This window comes from Sinohyriopsis cumingii, chromosome 19 (assembly GCF_028554795.1).
Source record: "Sinohyriopsis cumingii isolate HCF-2022 chromosome 19, ASM2855479v2, whole genome shotgun sequence".
Classification (NCBI taxonomy): domain Eukaryota; kingdom Metazoa; phylum Mollusca; class Bivalvia; order Unionida; family Unionidae; genus Sinohyriopsis; species Sinohyriopsis cumingii.
The window spans coordinates 53,828,776-53,854,204 of NC_142979.1; the positions used below are offsets into that span (position 1 = coordinate 53,828,776).

General features: G+C 36.3%; 1 protein-coding gene across 2 annotated transcripts in view; it reads left to right on the forward strand.

The window, feature by feature from the left end:
* The first annotated feature begins 7,937 nt into the window (after positions 1-7,937).
* LOC149775721 (adenosine deaminase domain-containing protein 1-like) overlaps positions 7,938-25,429 on the forward strand; it is a 68,563-nt gene continuing 51,071 nt past the window's right edge. The window contains exons 1-6 of one of the 2 annotated variants that reach the window (XM_089943940.1): positions 7,938-8,052; positions 12,442-12,589; positions 16,838-17,072; positions 18,284-18,396; positions 19,495-19,616; positions 24,988-25,108. In XM_089943940.1, coding sequence (XP_089800066.1) covers positions 12,458-12,589; positions 16,838-17,072; positions 18,284-18,396; positions 19,495-19,616; positions 24,988-25,108 — 723 coding nt within the window. In that variant the 5' untranslated portion in view covers positions 7,938-8,052; positions 12,442-12,457. Of the gene's footprint in view, positions 8,053-9,652; positions 11,015-12,441; positions 12,590-16,837; positions 17,073-18,283; positions 18,397-19,494; positions 19,617-24,987; positions 25,109-25,429 lie in introns of those variants that run through there. The other variant, XM_089943941.1, reaches the window with a different exon arrangement.

A 25,429-nucleotide genomic window follows, 5' to 3' on the forward strand; every position in this document is an offset into this window, starting at 1 on the left:
TCGTGGTTAGAGCGTCCACATCGGATGCGGGAAGTCGTGGGTTCGATTCCCGGCCGAGTCATAACAAAGATTTATAAAACTAGTACTAACAGGCGCTTCGCTTGGCGCACAGCATTAAGAGGTTAGTGTTAGGACTGGTCGGCCTGGTGTCAGGATAATGTGACTGGGTGGGACATCATGCTACATGTCTGGAGCATGATGCCCCAGTGCTAGACATTAGTATAAACTGCCACACTGCAGACAGAGTAGTGATATGACTGAAAAATTGTTAAAGCTACGTTAAAATCCAAATCACACAAACACACATACGTACGTACATGCGTGCGAGCGTACATACATACATACATACATACCTTAGGACTTGTCGCTTAATGTAGCTTCTTCATACAGTATTTAGGGCATATCGTGTTTTATATCTGTTATGCACGAATTATAATTCATGTTAAAGTGTGCGAACAGGAATGATGGCATATGGATGATTTTAAACAAATTAGATTTGCATATTTAGAAAGAAAAAATATTGGGTGTGAGAGAGAGAGAGAGAGAGAGATGGCATTATAACACTGGCTTCCAGTTCAGTGTTTGTTGTTAGTTTTTGATTGGTCCTTTGCTTTGAAATACGTTTACGATAAGTTTTAAAAAAAAGAGGTAAAATAAGCCAATAACCGAATACCGATAGGAAGTTAAACTTGGGTTTTAATAAAAATGATACGAAGACTCATGTCCAAAGATAGTATATGATTTTGTGGTTCTAGTTAAACAAATATTTCTAGAGACCGTGGTTATGTTTGGTTTGGTAGTTTCATGGTTCATGTACTTACCCGCTAGTAAGGCAATTACAAAAATGTCATAATATATTATTTAGAATGGTATACATGAAGTTTTATGCATTACTTTGGTAAAAACACGCACATTCACAAACAACAAGAACAACAACAAAATCAATTAAAACATCAACAATTACTTTACATATTTAGACACATAATACGTTGCACTTTAATATTTACGTCAACAATTTTTGAACTTCCGTCGATTATATAGGATTACGTCTTTATACATATCATTTAAGTGAAGGTAAATGCATTAAGTTAAACTGATTGTTCAATATCTTTAGTGAAAATGACTCGGTACTATTATCATATGTAAATCGTCAGATAACGAGCCTATTGAACCATGCTATCTTACATGTACAAAGTATTTCTAGTGAAATAATTTAAGTACAGGTTATTATGCGCAAGGTCAATTACAAAGACAGACGAATTATTTACAAACAAGGGGTTACAAAAAAAAAATGTCTTCCATCATATAAAATGTTTAATTCCTAAGTTTGCAGAGAGAGAGAGAGAGAGAGAAATGCGCGATTAATCCAAGTCTGGAAGCAAACATTATTTCTTTCTGCTAGATCATTCAAAGTGGTATCATTCAAATCAGGGTCTCAAAATTGGCTGCAGTCAATTACAGTTTTTATGGTAATTAAACACAATGTCAGTTTTGTTATCCGAACACAAACATGGACAACTTACTTGTACCAACGAGAAATAAAAAAACCGAATGTAAATTTAATCACAGAGGTAGACAATCAAAATGAAAGTGATCTCTAGCTAAATCTTGTAGTTATTCATTCGAGGAAATTAAACGCATTCGTATATGTCTCTTATTATTGACGGGTTACATATTTGAGTCAGCAAACCTATTCACTAGGCGTAAGGTCTAAACCAGGGCGCCCAACCTTTTCTGCCCGTGGACCAAAAACAAATACAATGCTTCAGGTTGTAGGCCGCATGAGCAAGTACAGTTCAATAATTAGACAGAAAAATCCAACTCAATTATTACATGATACTAATAACATTCTTACTAAAAGGTTGTTATAATATTGTAAAATAAAATAGTTAAAATTTTTGGAGATATATAAAACAGAGTCGGAAAGCAAAACAGAAAAATTGAACAAGTATTAATTAAAATGCTTATTTTCAAAACGACTGTCTATATGGCCGCTGGCCGCACACACAGGTGTTCGTTACAAAGAAAATTTGGAGTATCCGTCCATGAATCAAGAGATGGGGGTTCTAACCTGTAACAATATAACACAAGAGAAGACACCAGTCCGCACCCCTCGGTAGTTCCAACACTGATAGTTTATCCTAACTGCGACTGCTAATTTTCAACTTAAGCCAGTCGTAATCAAGAATAATTCAAACTTCAAAACAGCTCGACACACTTCGTTCAGTTTGTGACATAATGGAGGAAACGCAATAATTTGTTCGCCGATTTGGACGTCTGGACAAATGCCGTCTAGAAGTGCCTTTTTGCATTCGGCGAGTCTAGGATTTCACAAATGACCGAAAGGTAAGATGCGAACAACACTGAGTCTGTAGTTCAAGAATAAGTATGTTTCAGGAGTGAACAATGCACTGTGCAACAGTGTAACCAGTAATCAGCACAAAATTTACCAAAATCAATATTTGTCTTTGCCACAAAAGTTAAAACGCATCACAATGCACATTCAGGATATTTACTGCGGACTCGAGGTTCATCGGATCTTCAAGTGGGAGTGAAACTCCATACGAGACAAAATACTAAAGATGATTGGGTGTCACCACGTATGCAACACAGAGAGTCACAGGCCCTGTTAATGCATCCAGGTTCATGATTTCGTGTTTTTCTTTTGCTTTATGACCATCTATACAAGTTCCACCCACATAAAGACACCTCAGAAATGTTAGATTGATTTTGTCATCGCTAGTAAATCAGAATTGGTCAATGGCGACGCCACAACGAAGACTACTTCCGCTAGGAAGTCTTTGATTCCCACGCTTGGATAATAGATGACCTTTTTCATTTTTACGCGTCCTCGAAACGCTCTGTGTATACCAATGGACATGGAAGGTCCGCCACCAAAAGCCATTCCGGATGCAGTTCTGACAGCCCATTGCTCGGTTCCTTTTCCATCAGCTGAAACCGAAGTTTCTATCAACGCATCAATTTCCGCAAGAAATGGAAATATTCCACCGATTCTTTGCATTTATTCCACCTCTGATTTGGATAATTTTAAAGACACTTAAGTGTTCTTTCATTGGTCGTATTAAGCTGATTAAACCGTGTTTGGGCCAACCACAGGGGAATAATTCCAGCTGACTGTGTAAAAGAAATCTTCAGTATGAGACCGCGATCGTTTTCCTTTTATTTTCGTTAGCTGCTTTTCGCTTAGGCAAACCTTAACTTCGCAATAGGATATTATTATTTAAAAAAAAAAAAATGTAACAGGTCTAATTACGCTACGAGTTTTCTATAGCCGCATAAAAGAATCTCATTCGATCACCTGTACTCTCCACCAACAGAAACTTAATGGAAAGGATCACGGCAATAAATCTATAATTGGAATGACCAGCCATTTCAGAAACACATGCATGAAAGCGCTCGTCGACAACAGACTGTCTAAACAGGTCTATATATTCCAATAAAAAGTAATAAATTGGGTTCAACGTATGGAAGTCATCCAGGATATCTGCAGACCTATGTCAATATTTTGATGTCGGTCCATGTACTACAATAGCCTGTGATATGCACGTGCGACTTATTGTCTGCGGAGCAAAGCAGTGTTTCTTTAAGTGGTTCCTGATGGCCGTTTAACCACCGAGAAACTTCAAACAATCCTAGTCGTAAAATATCATCGTACCACGAGTTTCATTGTAACCCGAGTTGAATCGTGAAACTCAAAAATAAAAAAGGTCTTCTTTTGGAGTCCGTGGAGGACATGCTGGATATTTATTTACCACATAAGCTGCCGAAGAGTAGTAATGTCTGATTCAGAGTCCATGTTTAGTACGAGATATGACACAGCTGTTGATGAGTTTGCGGAACTCGTAAACGACAACAAAAGCAATTATGTGGTCAAAGAAAGGATTAACGCAGGCATCCAAAATATTGAAGTTCTTAACTCAACTTGGCCAACAGCGACGCTAGCGCCTAAAGTAACTAGCCAGACATGAAAAAGTAATGAAAATCATTGGTGCTGCGATCTACACTCACAAATGCACCAATATTCCGCGACGTATCTGACGAATCTGGTTACGTTCAATACCATTGGTGTGACAAATGTAATGTCAACAACCGTAATCCGCTTCCAACTGCGAAATCTGTAACCACAAAATCAGCTTCACTTTGCTGAGCAGCTTCATTTATGATCACACAATCCTGGGCTGGCATTGTTCCTGTTGATGGAGGTGTAGCCGGTTTTGGTGATGCTCTAGTCACTAATATTCGTAGTCGAATTCAAGTCGATTGAATCACATGTAATCTCATATACTTTAACAGATCACAGCAACGTTTGTGATGGTAACAGCGACTAGCATTGCAACTTGTTTAGCGATCGGCGTAGCGCGCAAACGCAAGCACCTTTGGTGCTTCTGTAAACAGTCGCTGAATAATAGTGCCAAGATCATGTCCGTAATACAGTATGTCATGTCAACTTATTTTCTTGCGTTAACATCACGCAATGATATCACAACTATGACTGTCATATTATAGTTAGATGTCAGAAGTAATCGATATTAGATCACAGAGACATCAATGGGAGCAAACCCAAATAATATATAACCCTGCGACGCTTGCTTTGTCCAAGCCAAAGCTTCATAAATGCTATTGACTGCATCGTAAGTCAGATTAGCTTGAGACATGGTGGTAATCCTTACAATGTCTAGCGCTATATTTTAAGCGGTACATCAGTTCTTCCACGCAGAATTCGTCGGTCTTCTAGAATCTTACTATCTTTAGACCAACCAAGAACAGATCTCAACGATGACTGCGCGCTATCAATCCCGCCCGTTGGAAATTCGATCTAGATGGATGAGCATAGTGTAGTTCATATACGGGGTATGCTGATTTTAGGATCGTTTTTGGTCACCGATCCGCAAGTTCATGAGGGTCACAAAGTCTACCAAGACCTTTTCCTTTCTTTAGTTTTTGTTTTCGTTACCTTCTTATTTCTTCTGTTAACCATTCGTAGTGTTCTTCTTTTATGCGAAATTCGATTGCAGGTTGTTTCTCTAACTACTTTCTTATTTGTTCGTTTTCGTTTTAAAACTAGACTTGTACAATTATCCGTGTTTAGAGGGGTGTATTTGTGTCCGTTCAGGTCCAAGTCGGATGCAATTATTGTTTTCAGGTTCAGATTCAGGTATTTCGATTAATAGTTTTTATTGCCAGCATACCAAATGCTTCAAATAACATCGCTTATTTTCTTTAGGCGTAAATGTATGTCCCTCTCTGTTGATCGTTGTGGGTGCTTACGAACACGATGTTTTTCCGAGTCCACTAGTGTCTACTAGGTTCATAAAAACTATAAAATTTTCTTGGGCTCGGGCAATGTTTCCAGACTAAGCGACAGAAAGTATTCTTATCAGTATCTTATAAAAAGTCATACATCTTGCTAGAATTTAGCCCAAGCCAGTTATTTCCCTGTATACCCACTTGGTCCAAAACAGCCTTTTTATTCACTGTTGGTCGTTTGATAGCTAATTCATCCTAGTTGCCATGTTTATAAAGAACACAATATACAGGTTTGTAAACGATCCACCAGCAACAGAAATTAAAATATTGCGGGTATGTTTTATCATAAAATTGTGCTTGTTTGATGGTAGCTAAATGGAATCTTGTCAATTAAACCTTAAAGGGATTTGCCTCGTGAGCTTTTCAACTTCTCCGATATCATCTTTGACTTACGCAATCGCTCCTGGCCAGCGTACAATAGTGTCCGCGGTTGCACTACTAGCTTATTTATATCCTTGGTGCGTTTGGATATCTTACGAATTGGACCTCAGAATGGCCTCAGTTTTATTATCACTCATCTGCAGCTTGTTCCATGTCATCCATGATTTGACATCAGAAATGCACCTCTCTACACCTTGGATGGTAGCATCAACTTCAGTTGGGTGGCTAGATTTGTATATTTGGGTGTCATCAGCATACAATTGGTGAGACACTGGATGATGATCTATGACACTTGAGAGCGACTGAGTGTACAGAATGAAGAGAACAGGTCCAAGAACAGACCCCTGTGGAACACCACAACATAGATCAACTGGGCTGAAGTGTATTCCATTTGCAGATACAATTTGTGTCCTGTTGTCCAAGTAGGACTTGAACCACATAAGGCTGTATCATGAATGCCAAATACATGCTGGAGTCGGTGAAGTAATATATCATGGTCTATTGTGTCAAATGCTACAGACAAATCAAGGAGGGTGAGGACTGTAAACTTTCCGCTATCCAACGCAGAGAGAATGTCATTAACTACTTTTAGAAAAGTAGGTTCAGTACTGTGGCAAGGGCGATATGCAGATTGTACATTGCTAAAAAGACTGTTTGAATTTAGATGACATACAAGCTGGAATAGAACAACCTTTTCTAAGACTTTTTTATATGAATGGGAGGTTAGAAACTGGGCGGTAGTTCTTTAAATCGTTATGGTCTAGTGTTGGTTTCTTCAGCAGAGACTTTACAATGGCAGTTTTGAAAAATGATGGGAATTCCCCAAATGAGAGAGAGGTATTAATAACATCAGTTAGTGAAGGCAAAACTGGATCTAAGCACTCAAGCAGCAGTGATGTTGGAACTGGATCAAGTTCACATGACTTTGGTGCACTCTTCATCACGAATGTACATACAAAATCCATAGAGACAGGTTCAAATGCTGCTAAAGGTTGCCGCTCAAATTCTGTATCCCAACTGTATGGTGACGACGAGTCAATTGAAATTGTGGTATCAATCTTATCTCTAATGGTTTGTACTTTTTTACGGAAGAAATTTACAAACATGTCCGGAAGGACGACTGGAGAGAAGGTAGTTGGAAGTGGTGTTTATTTGTTCCTTGACATTAGCTTGTTAGTAATCTCGAAGAGCTCTTTGCAGCTAGAACTTTCCATGATCTTAGTAGTGTAGTGTGCTGATTTCGCTGCATGGACTATATTTGTGACATTCTTCTTAGCGACTTCATAGATTTGCTTATGAATAGTGAGTCTGGTGGAAAGCCAGAGCCTCTCAGCTTTACGGTGGTCTCTTTTAGCAGTGCGAAGCTGGTCCCTAACACTGCTATACCATGGAGAACACTTTTGAATTGCTACTCTGCACTTGTCAAGCAATGAACGCAGACAGTTATCGAGTTGTTCTGCGGTAGGAAGTAAGCAAGTTGTTAGGTTAGCTTGGATGTCGTGTATTAGTTTGGTTCTATTTATCATACGGAGGTTTCTCTTAGTAGCAGATAAAGGTGGAGGGTTAGGGACTGATACGTCCAGATGGCATATAATGCAGAGATGATCTGATGCAAGGTCATGGGATACCAGGGAGGACCGTAGAATGTTATCATCAGGTCTATGAAGAATCCAGTCTAAAATGTGACCATGTTTATGGGTGGGTTGGTTAACTGACTGTTTGAGGTTGAAAACATTAATGGAATATATGAGTTTTGATGTATTTGAGTTTCCGGGACAGTCAAAGTGAAATTTAAAATCGCTATTGCTACACACACACACACACACACACACACACACACACACACACACATCTTAAACTTAAAGCCCTAATAATGTTTCCTACCTTAAATATTCTCAGCATGCTTTTTAATGTTTTCTAATTTCATGGTGTTTGTTTTTGTAATCATATCATTATATGTTTGTTTATTTTTATCTTATAGGTGTTGTCTAATGTTGTAAAGCGCTTAGAGCTTCTGAAGATTAGGCGCTATACAAAGTCCTTATTATTATTATTATTATGGGTGTGTTTACGTGGAATAGTTATAAAAGGAGAGATTAAATCGGGCACTGATTCAACAGTTATGAGTCCGAGTCCAGAAGAAACCTGATTACCGGCCCCTATGTAGCACATGTTTAGTTTTAGTCATATGAGCTTCAGGGTACCAGTCTAATAAACGTACAACCTAGGACCAGTCTAATCGCACAAGAAGCAGCTTGGGTTTTCGAGAGTTGTCTCTCAAACAATTTCACTGACATTTTACTTTTTTGGTTTTATTTTTAAATAGAGCTGTAACATAAAAAGGTATTTTCATTCTGAATGTAAATATTAATGACTGAAGACAATAACATAATTTCTGTCTTGCCTCACAGTGGATTAAACCACAAGGGTTCGTTACAAACAAAATTTGGAGTATGCGTTCTTGAATCAAGGGATGGGGGTTCTAACCTGTAACAGTATCGCACAAAAGTGCTATATTGTTACAGATATGAAACAAAAACATCGCTTGATTCAAGGACGGATACTCCAAAAAATTTTTTTGTAACGAACCCCTGTGGGTTCAATCGGTACGTCCTACCGTAGTCCTACATGTAAGTTGTAACAACCGACTGCACGGTAAGCAAACGTCTACGTATGTGCCACGTGCCCGTTGTTGTTGTTATAGAGTTTAACGCCATTTTCAGCACACGATAGGCTATACATGGCGGCCAGTATTGATGGTGGAGGAAGAACCCGGGAAAGCCCCGGGAAGAACCACTGACCGCTGAGAAGCTACTGGCAAGCTTTCTCACGTACCCACATTAGCTGAATCCGAGACTCGAACCCACGCAGACAAAGGTGAGATGGCAGTGATCCATAACGGAGAGCGCTTTAGACCACTCGGCCACTCAGGGCCCTACATGTAAAACCTGACGCTGAAATTTATGTTTTGGGCGTCAAGGTCTTACTGCCTAACTAACAGCGCTGTGTAGTGTGTTTTGATGTTGACTAACATCATAACGAAAGTAAAATTTGCAGGAATATATCTCACACAATTGGCAACTAAAATAATGGTGCTTTTCAGCAAAGTAAGGTAATAATGTTTTAGTCAGACGTTTCCTACTCTGATGTCTTTTCTGTAATGAATTCAAATTCTCACAAAGGAAATGGACCTGTTTTTAAGTTTCGTTGTCCTACATTTCAGTTGACTGGAAAGTGATGAAAGCTGGGTATGCTGAAATTGGGTTGAGTGGAAATATTATTCTTGAACGAAATGAATAAAAATATAATATGCCTATTGGAACTGTAAAGCAATGTTTTGTTTCATTCAAAAAACATATCTGCCACATGAAGCTACTTAAACATACTTGGACTACCATGGCACTGCAACAAATTGAAATATGTCAACGGAACATGAAAAGGCATCCATTTGCTAGTGTCATATTTTCATTACACCAGGATAAAGACAACACAGTAAGTATATTAATTACACAGAAATTAGTGGAAGAGTGTCGATATATGCTGCCAGATGCGTGAGATATTCCTGAAACTTTACTCATTCCGATGTCAACGACATGGGAACACACTATACAAGGTCGTTATTTGGATAGTAAGACATAGCACCTTAAAAAAATCAACATGTTCTATGTCCTACGGGGTTTCAGAAAATTCACTTGTCACAAAATTTTCAATCTCACCTAGGTTCAGTGAAATGTATGCATTTCAGTCCATAGTAAAAACAAAAGAAACACTGTTCAACAAATGAATTTCATAAAAGGACCTACATTTTTTATTATTATGGTCGTATATATACATGTACATATGGAAAAGTTATTCTAGAATTTAGACTTTCCTTCTCAAGACTTATCAGTTGACATAACAAAGTCTCTTGCCCCAGGTATTTAATGAGATCCAAAACTTTCATGAGAGATGCTTGATTAAATAATGAAATAGTCAGTTCCATTAACAAATACACTGGCAGAATTTCCAGTCAGTTTGGGATATTGTTTGAACAAACTGCAAAACATCTTTTATTCAGAGTTGATAAATTGAAGCCATGGTTAATTATCAACCCAATTTGGCAGAGTTTTTCTTGGTGTAATATTTGACAAAGTTTGCTGACAGAGTTTGGCTTATAACAAAATTGATACACTTTACATGTTGTGTACGCAGTTTGATATTTTGGATATGACATCACTTTATGTGATTCTGATTGGTCCAAATAAGCCTATGAAATTCTTGTTCACTATAAGCCTTGGATATTTTCCTACTATGACTAATGGGACTTTTAGTTTTACTATTACTGTAAACATTGTGGTGGACATTTTTGTAACCGATTGCACATTGGGCATTGGAAAAAAGGTTATGTCTGTCAGAATATGTGCAATTTACTCCAGTGGGGCTCATTACAAACGAAACAAAAACTATTGCTGACCTGCCAACCCTTATGATTTTGCCTTAGGTCTGAAAGAAATGATTCTTAAAAATATGGACTTAACAGAATAAAAAAAAATTGTGGAAATTGTTGTTTGTGGTAAAATCCAGATTCTAGATTGTCTGTAGTTTGGTCTAGATCTGGTTTCATATCAGATTCAGTGGAATTGGTCAGGGAAATAGATTAACTTTACAGGAGCACCTTGGGCGCTTTGTATTTTCAGGATGAAAGGGACAATAAGCCTCTTAAAATGATTTCATGATACAGAAGAATAAAAGGGAATATTCAGATTTTTAAAGGAAAAAGAAGGAAGTATGTCTGGTGGACATGTTTTGATCTGGTAATCTCATTGTGGGAAAGCTGCCATGACCTACATGAAATTTAATTTTTTAAGGATTATGTCAAGTTGGGAGATTGTAAAAAGCCTTTAAACTCTGTAGGGTTTGTAACTGCAGTTTGTGCAACTGTACTGGAGGTAATTAAGGTGCAAGTAAACTTTACAAACGTTTTAGTTGAACATGTTTACATTTGCTGCACGTCTTTAATCATAATTCTGGACCTTAAAATGTATGTTTTCCAGCTTGATGAATAACAGCAGTACATAATATAATTTTGTTACACCTTACTAAAATCTGGTCTAATATTCAGCTGTTGTACTGTGAAGGTCTTGTTAGGGTTGGCAGGTCTATCAATTAAAGGATATAGGGCTGGAGAAAAGGCTGTAAAATGGAATCCATGCTATGACAGAATTAACATGGTTTAAATGTTAGCTTACAAGAGTAAATAAATTCACCTTGGTTTAGAGAAGAATGTGGATATGTGCTGGTCTCTCAACTAACAGAAATTTACACGGTAAAATAGGTCCGCCGAGGTGATGTTTCTTGTTATGTGATGCAGTTCTGACTCTAAATAAAATCCGTTTTTGTCTACCAGTCCAAATCAGATAATACAAATATCCTGTCAAAAATGCATTACAGTAAATCTGATATTTCTGCACCCAGTTATCATCCCTTCGTATGAATATCCACCATCTGGAAATTATCACACATTAGGTGGAAGCATTGTAAAAATTTGATGAAGAAGATGTACATCACTTGTCGAACTGAGCTTGAGCTAACTATGTGACATCACACAGTAAATCCATCATCAGTCAGGTGTTGAAAAATGATGTTTGTGTCATGATGTTTGTGTCAAATATTCTATTGATATTTAAAAACAGTTGCTCTTTGAAGTACAATTTGTAAAAATAAAAATCTACTTATAAATGTTACTGGTTATAGAACTGTGCATTATTAATTCAGCTAGCTTTGAGGACTGTATACGCACAAATAATGTATTGTGCAGCATCTGAGCAGAATGATCAAATCATTTCTTCTTTATCTCCGAAATATTTCGTTTAAACAGGCTTGCAAAAGTTATTAAGCTCATTTGATAAATTCATTGCTAAGTCATTACTCATTTGAGATCCTCTATTTATGTCTCTTTGGAGGAATAGTTACCTTAGGCTTGGTGGCAACCTTATGTTTTATTCTTCCACTTTGATGTGAGGTTTCCTTCTCTGAATCTTATGACCTTCCATTGTAAAAACTATTCAGTAAACTCATTTTATCCAAATAGAAAGATATCCTCATTTGACAACCGCAACTTCTAAAGACTTTCAAAGTGATCATAACATACACATTGTCTTTTAAATGCAAAGACCAATTTAGCACCATTGTTTCACTTAAAACGCAGTACCACATGTTGAAGTTGATCCTCTGTATAATAAAAAATAAAGACTCATTACTGTCATTTAATAAGTTCATAAAGGAAACAGACACTTATAATTATTATGTTGATAAAGTGCCTTTCTTTAATTTCATTATGCTGGATGTTTCTTGCTCTGTTCAGACCTCCTTGAAGTTTGAAATAAATTTTTTTGATATGCATTATGATGCTCATAAAACATTATCAGACATTTTCACAGGCAGTTGTTTGTGTTATCAGAGTTTTACACACAATGTGTTTAATAACAGAAGCCGTATTTAAGATGGTCATATTTATTGTAACCTTTTCTTTTAAAATTATTCATGACCTTGCTTCATTCTACTTGTATAATCATGGTGATTAACACTGAATAGACTTTATACTATGTAATTTAATTTGTAATAATCAGTTCTTACAGTCATTTACCTGAATTTAAGTAAATTTGAAGCTCATTGAAAATGATTTACACCAACTACTACCCTGTTTGTAACTTGTATTCTCATTTCACTGTATATTAAAATCTATTTGTATAGAGAGACAAGACTCGGTATGTCTGCGCAGTATAGGTACATACCTGGGCTTACCCAGAGGCCACCGGATGAGCCCCCCGTAGAGAAGAGCAATACACCCAAAAATGTTCCACCAGAACTTGTCCAAGATTTCCTAGAGGGAAAAAAGCAGGTAAGCTGTGGTTAAAGTTGCCCAAAAGAATCATCCAAGTTTATATAACTTGTTATATTTTCAATCAATAAATTGATGAAGGAAAACTTAACTTGAATAAGGAGATAATGACAAGTGAGGGGGTCAAGAGCAGTTTTTCATGGCTCGGATAATATAGATTTGTCTAGCAGTCTGAGAAAACGTACACATTTTGGCTGGCAAGTAAAGAAAGATACTGACCCAAATCCATGTATGGGTACAAATTGGAATTTTATGGAGTTTCAGGATATCAACTGGTCCACGTGGAATTTGTTTCAGGAAATCAACTGGTCCATGCAAGTAGAATTTTTGGATATTTTATACCTACAGTTTTGACATTTTCAGGTTATAAATTATAAATCAGTGATTCAATTGACTTAGTTCTGTGCACTTTTTATCACATCAGACGTTTTCATTATTGAAATTGGTAGCAGGATACAAACAAACGGGGATGTATAGTCAGACCGTAGTCGAGTTTCCCGGTTTCTTTCTTTTGATGACCTGTTCAGTTTCATAGCTGTCGCAATAACAACATTTGGTTGGCTGTCCAAAGTTGGCCTTGGCTGCTACATACACCCTTCATCAAAGGAAGTCAGCACCATAACTGTTTTCAGCACGTTTTTGTTGTTTTCTAATTTCATGCTGTTTGTTTTTCGCAAACTTACCATTATATGTTTTTATGTATCTAATGTTGTAAAGCGCTTAGAGTTTCTAAAGATTATGTGCTTATTATCACAAATAAAATTGTCAAGGTTGTTAGATTCGGATGTAGTCTGTTTTACTGTCTTCTTTCTTTTGATGAATCGTTCAATTTGATTAGACGAGATCATCAACTTTGGCCAATCAAAATGTTCATTACACTAATTCACGATATTTTTATCAAGACATTCAGCCAATTGAATTTTGGTTACATTAAACAAGCGCTCACTATATGTAGAAAATGTGTGAAAGTAACATGCTCGAGGATTCAAAATTTGTTCAGTTGATTTACGTCTTCAGCTTTGTTCACATCATGTTTAAAAATGCCAGGTCTTTGCTCTTTCGATGATATCTGTCTTGAACAAAAGAAATACAAGGAATGGCTGAAAAAGGATAAAACATGTAAGCGAAAGGCGTTTTATACAGGGTGTAAAAAGACGATCAACTTGGCTTTGATGGGAGATGGATCCCTTACAAGACATGCCAAAGGTAATATGCAAATTAGTACACATTAACTTCACACTGTTATGAATTATATGTGAGACAGGAAGAGAAGTAGAGTGATTTAATATTGACTAAGTATGGAAAATTAGTGGATGAAGTTATCCAGTCGGACAATCAACCCTTGAAATGCTTCAGTAGAACAGGACCGCTCTGGTGGCCCTGTGGTTAGAGCGCCCGTCTTGGATGCGGGAGGTCGTGGGTTTGATCCCCGGCCGAGTCATACCAAAGACTTTCACAAATGGTACTAACAGCTGCCTCGCTGTGCATTCAGCATTAAGAGGTTAGTGTTAGGACTGGGTGGGACATCATGCTACATGTCTGCAGCATGATGCCCCAGTGCTAGACATCACTATAAACTGCCACATTGCAGACATCGTAGCGATATAACTGAAAAATTATTAAAGGTATGTTAAAAATATAAATCACATCACATCAATAGAACAGATGACAGCCTTGATGAAGTCCTTTCCAAAAGAAAGAAATATGTTGAACTTTGGAATGTTCTCCAGAAAATGTTGTTTTCACATGGGCAGGCAACAGTCGAGAGAGGCTAATCATTGACACAATGAGAAAAGCAGGTGGACCTTTGGAAATCATCATTAGCAATGAAATGATGACATTCCTCCTCTGCAAGACATAAGTACCATGCCTATCTGGATAAGAAGAAAGCAGAGGAGGAGCATGAGGAGAAAATCAGAAAAGGAAAGAAACGGGAGTTAGCCATGGATAAAGTGGAAGAACTTGAGCCAAAAATCAGTGTCTTGAAGCTGACATTCCTAGCCTGCATGCTTCCTCTGCTCAGAAGGCAGAAGAAGCAGAGTTAAAAGGACTCATTGTACTTGTAATATAACAGAGTCAAATGCTCTTAGAAGAAGAGAAGAGCAGAGGAAAAGATGGCAGTGGTGGCTTCTCTTTCCAAAATGATTGAAGAGGAAAAAACGGCAATTATAATAATGCATTTAAAGCAGTGCTGATGTTTGTTAAGAGAACAATTTATTTTGTATTAAATCTGATGCATAAGTTAAATATTTTTGAAATAACAATGAATGTTAACCTGTCTTCCAGATAATTATAAAGCAATTTTAGGAAAATAATTGTAGTTTGAATTTCATCATTAAATAATATAGCATTTTGCATTCATTGTTTTCTCATATAACCTGTATACAAAATGTTAGCGAAAATAGGTCTTGGAAATCTCTGTTTGTGGTCTTTGAAAGTTTGGGAAAAGTCTTTGAATTTATCATTCAAAGTTCAGTATGAACCCTGGTATCTAATTCAGGAAACCAGTGTTGTTTTTCCAATGCTGATTGTGCCAGTAATTGAAGAAAATGTCCAGTCAAACTGCTGATCAAACCATGCCATTAGTAATTATCTAATTAGGATTATAAATAGCTACAATGTTTATCCTAATACACAAAACTAATCAGTTATGCATTACATATTCGAATGCCACTTTAAATGAAAAACAATTCTTTTACAAGCATTAATATATGAAATTAAATATTTTTGTTACCTGCCAACATCAACGGGATCAACAGCTACTCCCACCATGGTGAATTGCTTAGCTTGCAGAAATATAAAATCATAGGTTGTACCAAATGTAATTTCTGCTATGCTAAGATGTCTCAAGATCATGCATCAAGTTGTCTCTAGAAAAATACTAAAGTAAAATAATTCCCAGAAACCATCTATTTTGAGTGATACATTTTAACTGGGAGCATTGCTTTCTTTGACTGCTTGTGTTCTGCCTATTTTATTGTATGCTGTTTGTTATGGGACTTCATTTTTTGTTTACATGGAGCTTTGTTATTTTTTCCAGTTTGAATCATAGATGAAGTGTGAATTACACTAGAGCCCTTTTGACAGGTTGAGGGGTTACATCCTTCTTTGGCATATGTTGTGGGACAGGTACTGGAGGCAACAGTAGTGGCCGCTTAATAAACTCAGATGTGAGATTGATTAACTGCTACTTCAGTGATGCAATCTGTGCATAGAGATAGTGAATGATCACAGTAAGACTTGCCATTTGTTGCTCAAGGGAAACTTCAAAGCTGGCATTAAGGAATAGTGCTTGTATTGGGGGGGGGGTGCAATAAGGAAGCAGCAATTTGTCTGGTTATATCTGTGGTTGCTACTGGAATGCTTGTTATCTGGACTGTATGGTGAGATTTTCTTCAGAGAAAAAAATCTCACTAGTTAATCTTTAGTACAGTTTCACTGAAATTCTTCTGAATGTCCACATAGTTTTGTTATGGTCCTGATATTTTAACAGTTGTACTAGCTCTGGTTAGGACTAGACGTACAGTCATTCTCTGTATATGTGTGTTCAGAGTAAATCTGTTTTTATTCATGCCAGCTTGGCCAAAATATTCCAGACTTAGCATCTTCAGAAAGTAGTCAGAGATATTTTACATCATTAGTAGTCGAGAGTTGATATTAAAGAAAGCACCTTCAAGTTTATCACAGATAGTCTTTTCAGTGTCTTAGGCAAAAATCCTGAAAAGAGTTTTCATTGTTTGAACTTTGTGGCAGCAGATGACTTAATTGTTTGGAAGTGTCTGAATCCATTTTCTTTTTATTTCAAATACTTTCACTTGGCAGATTAAATAAACACAAGGTAGCATGCAGAAAGTCATATGAAAAGAAATAAAGAGCAGTACATTAGTTCCATTTTTATATTGTATTATTCAACAATGTTATATACATTTTGTGTGGGGTATGAGCCAGGATGTGTTTATTTTTTGTTGCAGAATACTAAAACTTTATTAATTATGTTTCTATGTGACAGTAATAGTTACATTTTCATGCAGGGTTTCCAGTGATTAATTCTTGTACATTGAGTGTGCCCAGATGACATTTGACCACGTTACTCTGCCAGTGTCCTGCTAAATATAATAAAGCCCCACATCTTCATCTTTTAAAGGTGACTGAGGTACATATCAGGTTGATCGATCAAGGTGCCATGCAACATTATGACAGCTATAAATAATAAATATGATGCATATATGGTAATTTCTTTCATTCCAGGCCATCAGCGCATTGATGGAATATTGTGCAATGCAGCGACTGTCACCTACTTTCAAGGAAGTACCAGTTGAGGTCTACTCACTCATAAATAAATTTGCCAGCCAGTGTACAGTAAATGGTAAAGCATATGCTCAGGGTGTGGGGAAAACCAAGAAGGAGGCTAAAACTAACGCTGCTAAGATTGCCTTCACTCAATTGCTAGGGCTAGATGATAATGATGCTCCCACTAAGGAAGGTAATGTCAACTCAGTTCATAAGAAAACACAAGAACAAATGCATTTATGAATAATTTGGGCCATATCAATCTTTGCAAGCTTTCTATTTAGCCAATTCTCATAGTGATAAACTAAATTATCTAATTGTATCGTATCCACTGATAGAGAAATGGCACTTGACTCTTTTGATGAGGGGCTAATTGCAGAATGTTTAGGAACTATCTTGTTTTAAATTTGTAAGTACTATTCACTTTTGTTCATGGGTTACCAGTTCTTGTCACCTACATCATCTGTCCATCCATCCATGAATTAACTTTGTCTGGACTATAACTACAATAACAGGAGTTTCTACAGAATTTCTGGATTAGGATTCCATGACTCTCAGGTCCCAAAACTTGATTTCCCCCGTCAGTTTCAGAAGCCCAGCTTGAATGTAGAGAGTCCCCAACTTTGCTAATGCTTTCTATTATTACTGTTGTTATTATTATTATTATTAATATTATTATTATTATTATTATTATTATTATTATTATTATTAATCTTTGATTTACAGATTATTCATTAATGATACTGTCAGCAGGTTAATGATGTCTGTGAATTAGTATAGAAATTAGATGTGTGGATTGCATGCATTACATTTAATGTATCATCTGTTGTGGATGATCATTGTAATCACTGATGCATGAACTAGGGTTCCAATAGTGGTATAATGGCTGCCACTTAAATCTTCATCTTTTGCCCAGTAAAATTTGGCTTCTATGGGTGGACATGATAATTGCTTCTAAAGCAGATTTTAACAACAGTGATGTTGCTTTTGAAGAAAAGAAAAGAAATGTTTTTTGTCTACTCATTTTAGTATCTGTGTTTTGATATCACAGAAGGGTTTTTTTCTTATTTATTTTTTTCTGTTATTCCCTGTCACAGGGGCCGACATTTCATTATCAAGATTTTTGGTATGAATTGATTTACTGCCTGTTAATTAATGTTTATAAATGCTGCTGGAGATTATTAAAATTTTCATAGAGACAGCTATTTAATAGGGATTTATTTACATTCTTTGTTATATATTTTTACAGAAGGAGATTATTAAAGTTTCATAGAGACAGCTATTTAATAGGGATTTTTTTACTTTCTTTGTTATATATTTTTACAGAAGGAGATTATTAAAATTTTCATAGAGACAGCTATTTAATAGGGATTTTTTTACATTCTTTGTTATATATTTTTACAGAAGGCAATGTAATATATGACTCCCTTGGAAGAAAATTAGTCCTTCCAGCTGACCCACATGCTCCACTGCGGCCAAAATGGAAGGATGTCCCTGATCTCACAGTCAAACAACAGGTATTATTATAATAGCCTCCTTGATTTTGTGCTTTATGGACCAGAGTGGCAGAGCGATGAAAAGCACTTGCTTTTACCAATCACTGCCATCTTACCTGTCTCCGTGGGCTAGAGTCACAGGTGTGACCAATGTGGGTATGTGAGAATGTTTGCCAGTATCTTCCTGTATGTCATTGATTCTTCCCTTAGTTTTCCCAGGTTCTTCCTTCACCAGGTATACGGTCTGCCATGTATGGCCTATCATGTGCTGAAAATGGCACAAAACCCACAACAACAACTATTAATGTACACTAAACTCATCGTTTTGATTTAGCTCTTGTGAAAGCTGTTTGTAAGATTTAAAATGGAAGTTGATGGCTACATGTCTAAAAGAATGAGAGTCCAACATACAAAGGACAAAAAAGAGTTTAAAGCAGAATTTTTCTACGACCTCTTCATTGAATCCCTTGCTGTTAAAATTGCATGGAATCAAGACTTGCAATAGGCTCAGTGCTGAAATACGAGGAAATATCTTGTTCAATCACTTTTAATAATGGGTTACCAATTCTTATGGATTATTTCATTTTCTCTGAACCAAAGATCTAAATGCATGTTGTAGAAAATCTTTCTGATATCCTGTGAATTTACTGTTTTTTATGGGTTTATAAATTTTCAGTAACATCTAGGTTGCTACAAACCACAGATTTAAAAACCCAATAAACAACAAGTCTTATTTGGATACAGTAGGAACCCTTCTTGGAATCCATGAACACAATATCATTGCAAATGCCTTTTTTTTAAAATACAAAACTATGAAAACTGAAGCCAGTAAAAATAATTGAGATGTCAGTGACCTGTAAAGCCGCTTGCCTTAGACCACTTGGCCATCTGGGGCCCCTTAAAATAATGATGCCATATGTGCCAGAGGCTTGTCTATATTTTTGACTACCAGTAAAACTATAACTCTTTGGAAAATCGATGGAGTTTGAAAATAAATGGATTTATGTGAGCTGGTTAAAAAGCCATACAACTGTGATACTAATAATATTTTAATATGGAACTAGAACATTATTAGATTGACTATACTATATGTACAGATATGTTAAATTTATTTTTCAGATCCCTCATGAGGGACAAATGACTCCAGGAAATAAGGATCCAGCTTCCATATTGCAGGAATACTGCTCCAGGCTGAAGATAACAAGGAGGGTAGAAGTAGATGACAATCCTGGTCCATTTGGGTGAGTTTAATTAATGTAACAGCTGCCTTGAAGTGTAGGAACATTTTGGAAAAATACAAAACCATTTTCCTATTGGTCTTTCTTTCGACTGTGAACTGTTTAAGGTGGAGTTTAGCTGTCAGTGTGTATTGTCTTGTCTTTATATTTTTAGCTCTTTTGGTGATACACCAGAAGAGCTTACTGGATGGCCTGTTTTCTGTTGTTTGGCATCTGTCCACCAGTAGCACAAGTTTGTTATTGTTCCTCTTAAACTTCCTGCAGGATTGCTACGAAACTACACACACATTTATTCCAATTTTGTACACACATTTATCCCAAGATCTAGTTATTCTTGAATGAAGATGGTGCTGCTTAGACATCCAGTAAAGCTGCCACAGCAACCATCTTGAAAATCTTGTTGTACAGGGTTCCTACGCTACCTGTGAAATGTTCTTGAATTTCGCAAATATTGATGAAAGTCGGGAAAAACCCTGAAATTTTCTGCCACCACTAGATGACCGAAACAATCACGTAATTGAGTTGTAACTAGACTGATCATGAGTTAAAGTTATCGAGTTCTAACTAAAATATTCGGAGGGTGCAGTATGGATAATTTGAGTGCTTGCAATATACATATGTGCTGAGTCAATCCAAATGCTCAATGGATTAGATTCATCTAGTAGACTTTTATTTTCACGGTCAGCTTGATATCAGTATCTTTCCTTACATCGAAGGTATGAAAACCAGGCTAGCATCATAAGAGGCCAACATGGTGGTGGCAAAGCATAGCCACTTACTGGATATCCTAGCAAACTTAAATGTTGTTAAATCAAGTCATACATACATGAAATTGATATGAAAATTACTTATTTTCCCAGAAATTGCGAGTATTAAAATTGTTATGTCTTTAATCTGCTGAAAGATAAGATAAAATTACAGCATTGATGAAATGTGACCTGGTATTTGCATTGATAGTCAAATGAGTACACAAATTTCACAACCCACATTTTCAAATGTTGTAGAGAAAAAAATTAACAAAAATATTATGTGAAAGTCATATACTGATTGTAATAAAAATACAAAAATGAAAGAACACGAAATTCTCCATATTTATTCAGAAAACAACTTCCGGAGTTTTGTTCTATCACGTGATTATCATGTTGACATGTGCTCTCTGCTTGATGAATCAGACTGGCCAGATTGCTGCAACAGTCACAAGCTTCTTGACGTTGTTCTCAAAATAAATATGTTGAGAATTATATGTTCTTTCTGGTTTTTGCAAAAGGTATCTGACTTTAACTTAATATAATTGAATTTCAGTTCAACAACATTAAAAAGGAGTGTGTTGTTGATATCACGTTATTATTGGACTTCGATGGAGTCGTTTGAGATTTGTGAAGTCATCTGACTAGGAAATGGCAAGTACAGGGTCAGATTTCATCTATGCCATAGTTTCATCTGGTCTATCAGCAGATTAAAGACATAATGATTATAATACTTGCCATGTCAGAGAAAATAAATCATTTTCCTATTGATTTCGTGCAGGTATGAGTTGATATAACATAAGTTTAAATTTGCTAGGCCCGCTGGTAAGCAACTGCCATATGCCACTACCACATGGTGGTGGCAAATTCCAAATTTTCAGTATGTAATTGCAGTGACCCTACCCCACCCCAACATAAATGTCCAAGTGTGAAAAATGGGGTGCGTATATTCGGAATGTTCAAAATGCAGAATCTCCGAGTTGATATGAGAAATTATCGTTCCTTGTATTATCTATTAAAAACTGATTCAAGCCCTTGTATCAATACAGGTTTGGGGACTGGTTTAACGAATTATAAGAAGACAAGTTGATTTCACAGAAAATCCGGTCCTTGTTAATATAACAATATATAATTTTGTCAAAATTTAAATTAGTCCTTTTGAAAATGCTTTTTGAATGACAGATTTTTAACTAGATCATCTTAAGGAGATTAGGTTTAAAAAATCTGTTTGGGATTTTATTGGCACAGGTAAATTCATGGTTGAACTCTTTTTGTTACAAGACAAGATTATAATTCTTTGCATTTATTGTTTTTTATACTGTAATAGGAAATGTTTACTTTGTATAAGATACATATATATATATATATATATATATATATATATATATATTGCTTTAGAATTCTTTAGAATTAAAGGTTTGAAAGGAAACCAAACTAGTTTATGTTCATTATGTTGTTCCCACTTAGCAACATAATGCAGGTCAGCAAAGTAAAATTGGAATTTGTATTCTGTAGATTGAAATGACTTTACATGCCAGTTTATAGGAATAAAGTCAAACTTGTTTTGTGTGATACATTTTGTGGTTTTGTACATGATCATCTTTTCTGACTTAGATGTTTTGAAGTCTTGAAAGGGAAACACTTTTTGATTTAGAAAATGCATGTTTTATAATCTAAAATGTTCTTTAATTCCATTTAATAATGGTTATATGTGAACCTTGAAAAAATCAATTTCATGGAAAACCCCTGTAAATTTATCTTTAAAAAAGCATGGGAGCCATGGTTGTAGATGCTCCATCTAATGGAAATTCATATTATAAAGGGATTTTCTCCAGAGTTTCTATGATGTCTAGTTTCTCCGGAAATGAAAATGGAGCCATCTGGACATCCAATATGGCCACCACAGTGACCATCTTGAAAATCTTGTTATTGCAACTCTACCTGAATGAATGGTGTCGTCAGCACTGGGTTTTCACCAGAAGACTTCTTATGATGTCCAGTTGATATTAAATGAAAATGGAGCTGATCTGACATCCATTATGGCCACTATATTGCTTTGGAATGGAAAGTTGTATCAGAATGGGGATTTCAGTGGAAGGCATCATATGGCATCCTGTTGGTCTTGAATAACAATTGAGTTGCTCTGATGTGGCCCATCAGAAGACTAGTAATTGAATGAACCTTGTGTTGATCTGACATCCATTGTGGCCACCATGGTAGTCATCCAAAAATGCCTTCTTATTGCTACTTCTTTTAAATAAAAAGTTGTATTGACATAGGCTTTTCACCCCTTGGCGGTCATTATGAGCCACGACAGCGTAGAGTGACCCATTGACAGCATGAATGACAGTAACCATAGTTCTTCGAGTAACAGAGTTAGCATGGGCATCCACAGAGACAGTTTGGTCATCATCTACTACAGTGCTTCATTGTCATTGCAGCTGTGTGCTTGGTGCCAAAAATAACTTTTCAGATGTCCCTGCAAACACCAAAGGTGTGCTATAGTTTTATTGTGCCTGAGAATCAGTGTGACATGGTCAGCATTAATAGACATGTAGCGAATCCCAGATTATAATCAGGATTACCACTTAGAACAGCTGGTTTGCCTTGTCCTTCCATGGGTGTACTACCTGCATCAACACAGTTGTCACCATCTTTGGTGTACTCTGATATTATATGGGTTCTTATCACGATGATTCACAATGTCTTTGGCAAACACCATTGACAGGCCAGCACTGCCAGAATGATCATTGCTGCATTGTCCCAGTCCAGGTATCATTGTGGCCAGGTTTACTTTTTGGAAGCACACTTTGATTTCTTTTACATTTATGACATATCAGGAGCTGCTGAAAAGGGCCATTATTCAGTTGTTGACAAACCAAAACCAATCCAGGTCCCTGGTGAATGTTCTGCAGTTGGGTTATTACCAACATGTGCAACCATTTTTTGCATTTCAATTTCATGGAAAGCTATCATGGGCAGGAAATAGCTGCTTGTGTCTTGAACATCCATGTCAAATGTGAGATGGGATGGACGGTTGAACATTTTTTTTATATGTCTGCATTCATCTACATAATTGATGCCCACTACCACATTCACAATTATGTTGTCGATGGTATGACTGGTTATCAGGGCACTAGACCAGCCACCACTGGGTCACCATGGCTAATGCAGGCACATGCACCCAGTGGTTACTGTGCTGAAGTGCTTATATTTTTATCCCTGCAGGTATTGCTGTGGTGCTTGCTAATTCAGTGTATCAATGGTGCAGTAGGGGCATGATGTCTGTCTTGTTTATGAAAATTATTGTGAGTTAGTAACCCTGTTTCTTCAGCAACAACCTTAGGCCATTCCAGGATGGTTATGATCTAAGATGCATTAAATGTCAGAGTAATATCCCTTTCAAATGCCAAACTTTGTGTCAGTAAATGGACAGTAATGGCAATTTTGGAATCATTCCTGGTCACGCACATTAACTAAAATGTGATTTCAAATTCTTTATTTTATTTTGCAGTTTGATAATGAGATTATTGTTAATGTAAAAATACAAGTTGCACTTAATTTCTTGACAGTGTGGTCTCATGTCATTATGTACAATTTACCAATAAATAATACCCATAACTAATTCCTGTTCAAACCATCTTAATCGTTTTTACCAACATTACACAAAATAACAGCTACATATGCTCTAAATGCAGATGAGCTTGCACACTGAGACATAATCCTCTCTCTCTCATTCACTAATAACAACAAAAATCTTTGAGTACTTTTATTTTTATTGTAAATAGATTCTTGAGTTGAAAGCAGAATGAGACAGAAAATATATGTTCACTTTGTACATTTGTTTTCTAGTTAGGTTGTCGAGTAGCGTGTTTTCCATAGAACTTGTTCAGGTATGATCTGTTTATTTTTCATACACGGTCAGAACCACCAAATGATAATTATTTATTTTACATATAATTGTTCGTACACTGAAATTAATAATTTTTTTCTTGTACAAAAATGACCTGAAATACAGTAGGCAGTAGGTTTTTGGTACTCCCCCAGCGATGATATAGATATTTTTTTAAAGTAGTTGGGCATAAAGTAAAAGTAGCCAGGTAAATCACCTGACTACTGATAAGGAAAGCCCTCTGAAGTTTATCAGAATGTAAGGGTTCCTGCTTCTTTAGTATGCACTTATCTTAAAATAAGTACCCTCAATATTGAAGCTTTGGTGCAGGCTGGATCAACATGCAGGCTATGACCAGATTCTTTGGCGGGGGTGGAGGCCAGCTCATCTGCTTTTGCTTGGACATAGTCATGTGAAAGGAAGAAATGTAGTGAAATATATTCCCATCTTCATTGGATCTGACTGATGATCGCTTTAAATCACAATGATAATCACTATTTGTTATTTATTATATTGGTTTGTATCAAGCATCTCTGTGATAATTAGGCACAACCTAATTCTTGTACATGTCAGCAGCATGGTGTAGTGACTTGTCATCAGAAAAGCTGCATACCAGAAAAGTATTTTTTTGTGACGAGTGGAAAATATTTGAAAATGTTGCTTTATAATGAACATAGATGTATTTGAATGGTTGTTGGGAATAGAGTGTATAAATTACATCTGATTTACCTTTTAGGTTTGTGTCAAGAGTATATATGGACGACAAGGTGGTAGCTGAAGCGTGTGCCAGTTCAAAAAAGGATGCAAAGAACCAGGCCATACAGAATGCACTGGATGACCTCAACATTGAGGAGCTGGTATATTATAATAGATAAAATAACTTTTGTACTGCACTTAAATGCAACCAAAACTGAGCATTGAACCAGCGTATTTCCATGTATTTGGTCTTGCTTTGTTAGTAAGTTGTAAACTTCCATTCCAGTGGTAAAAGTTGGCTTAAAGATGGCAATATTTGCAGATTGTTTGAATTTTTTCAAGAGTTTTTATTATAGTGGTACAAATTTACCATTTGAGCTTTTGGTCATATTTAATCAAACTATCATTTCAGATGTTCATCTTTGGCTTTCATTGGCAAAATTTGAAGACTTATCATTTGAATTAAACATTAAGATAGCTGT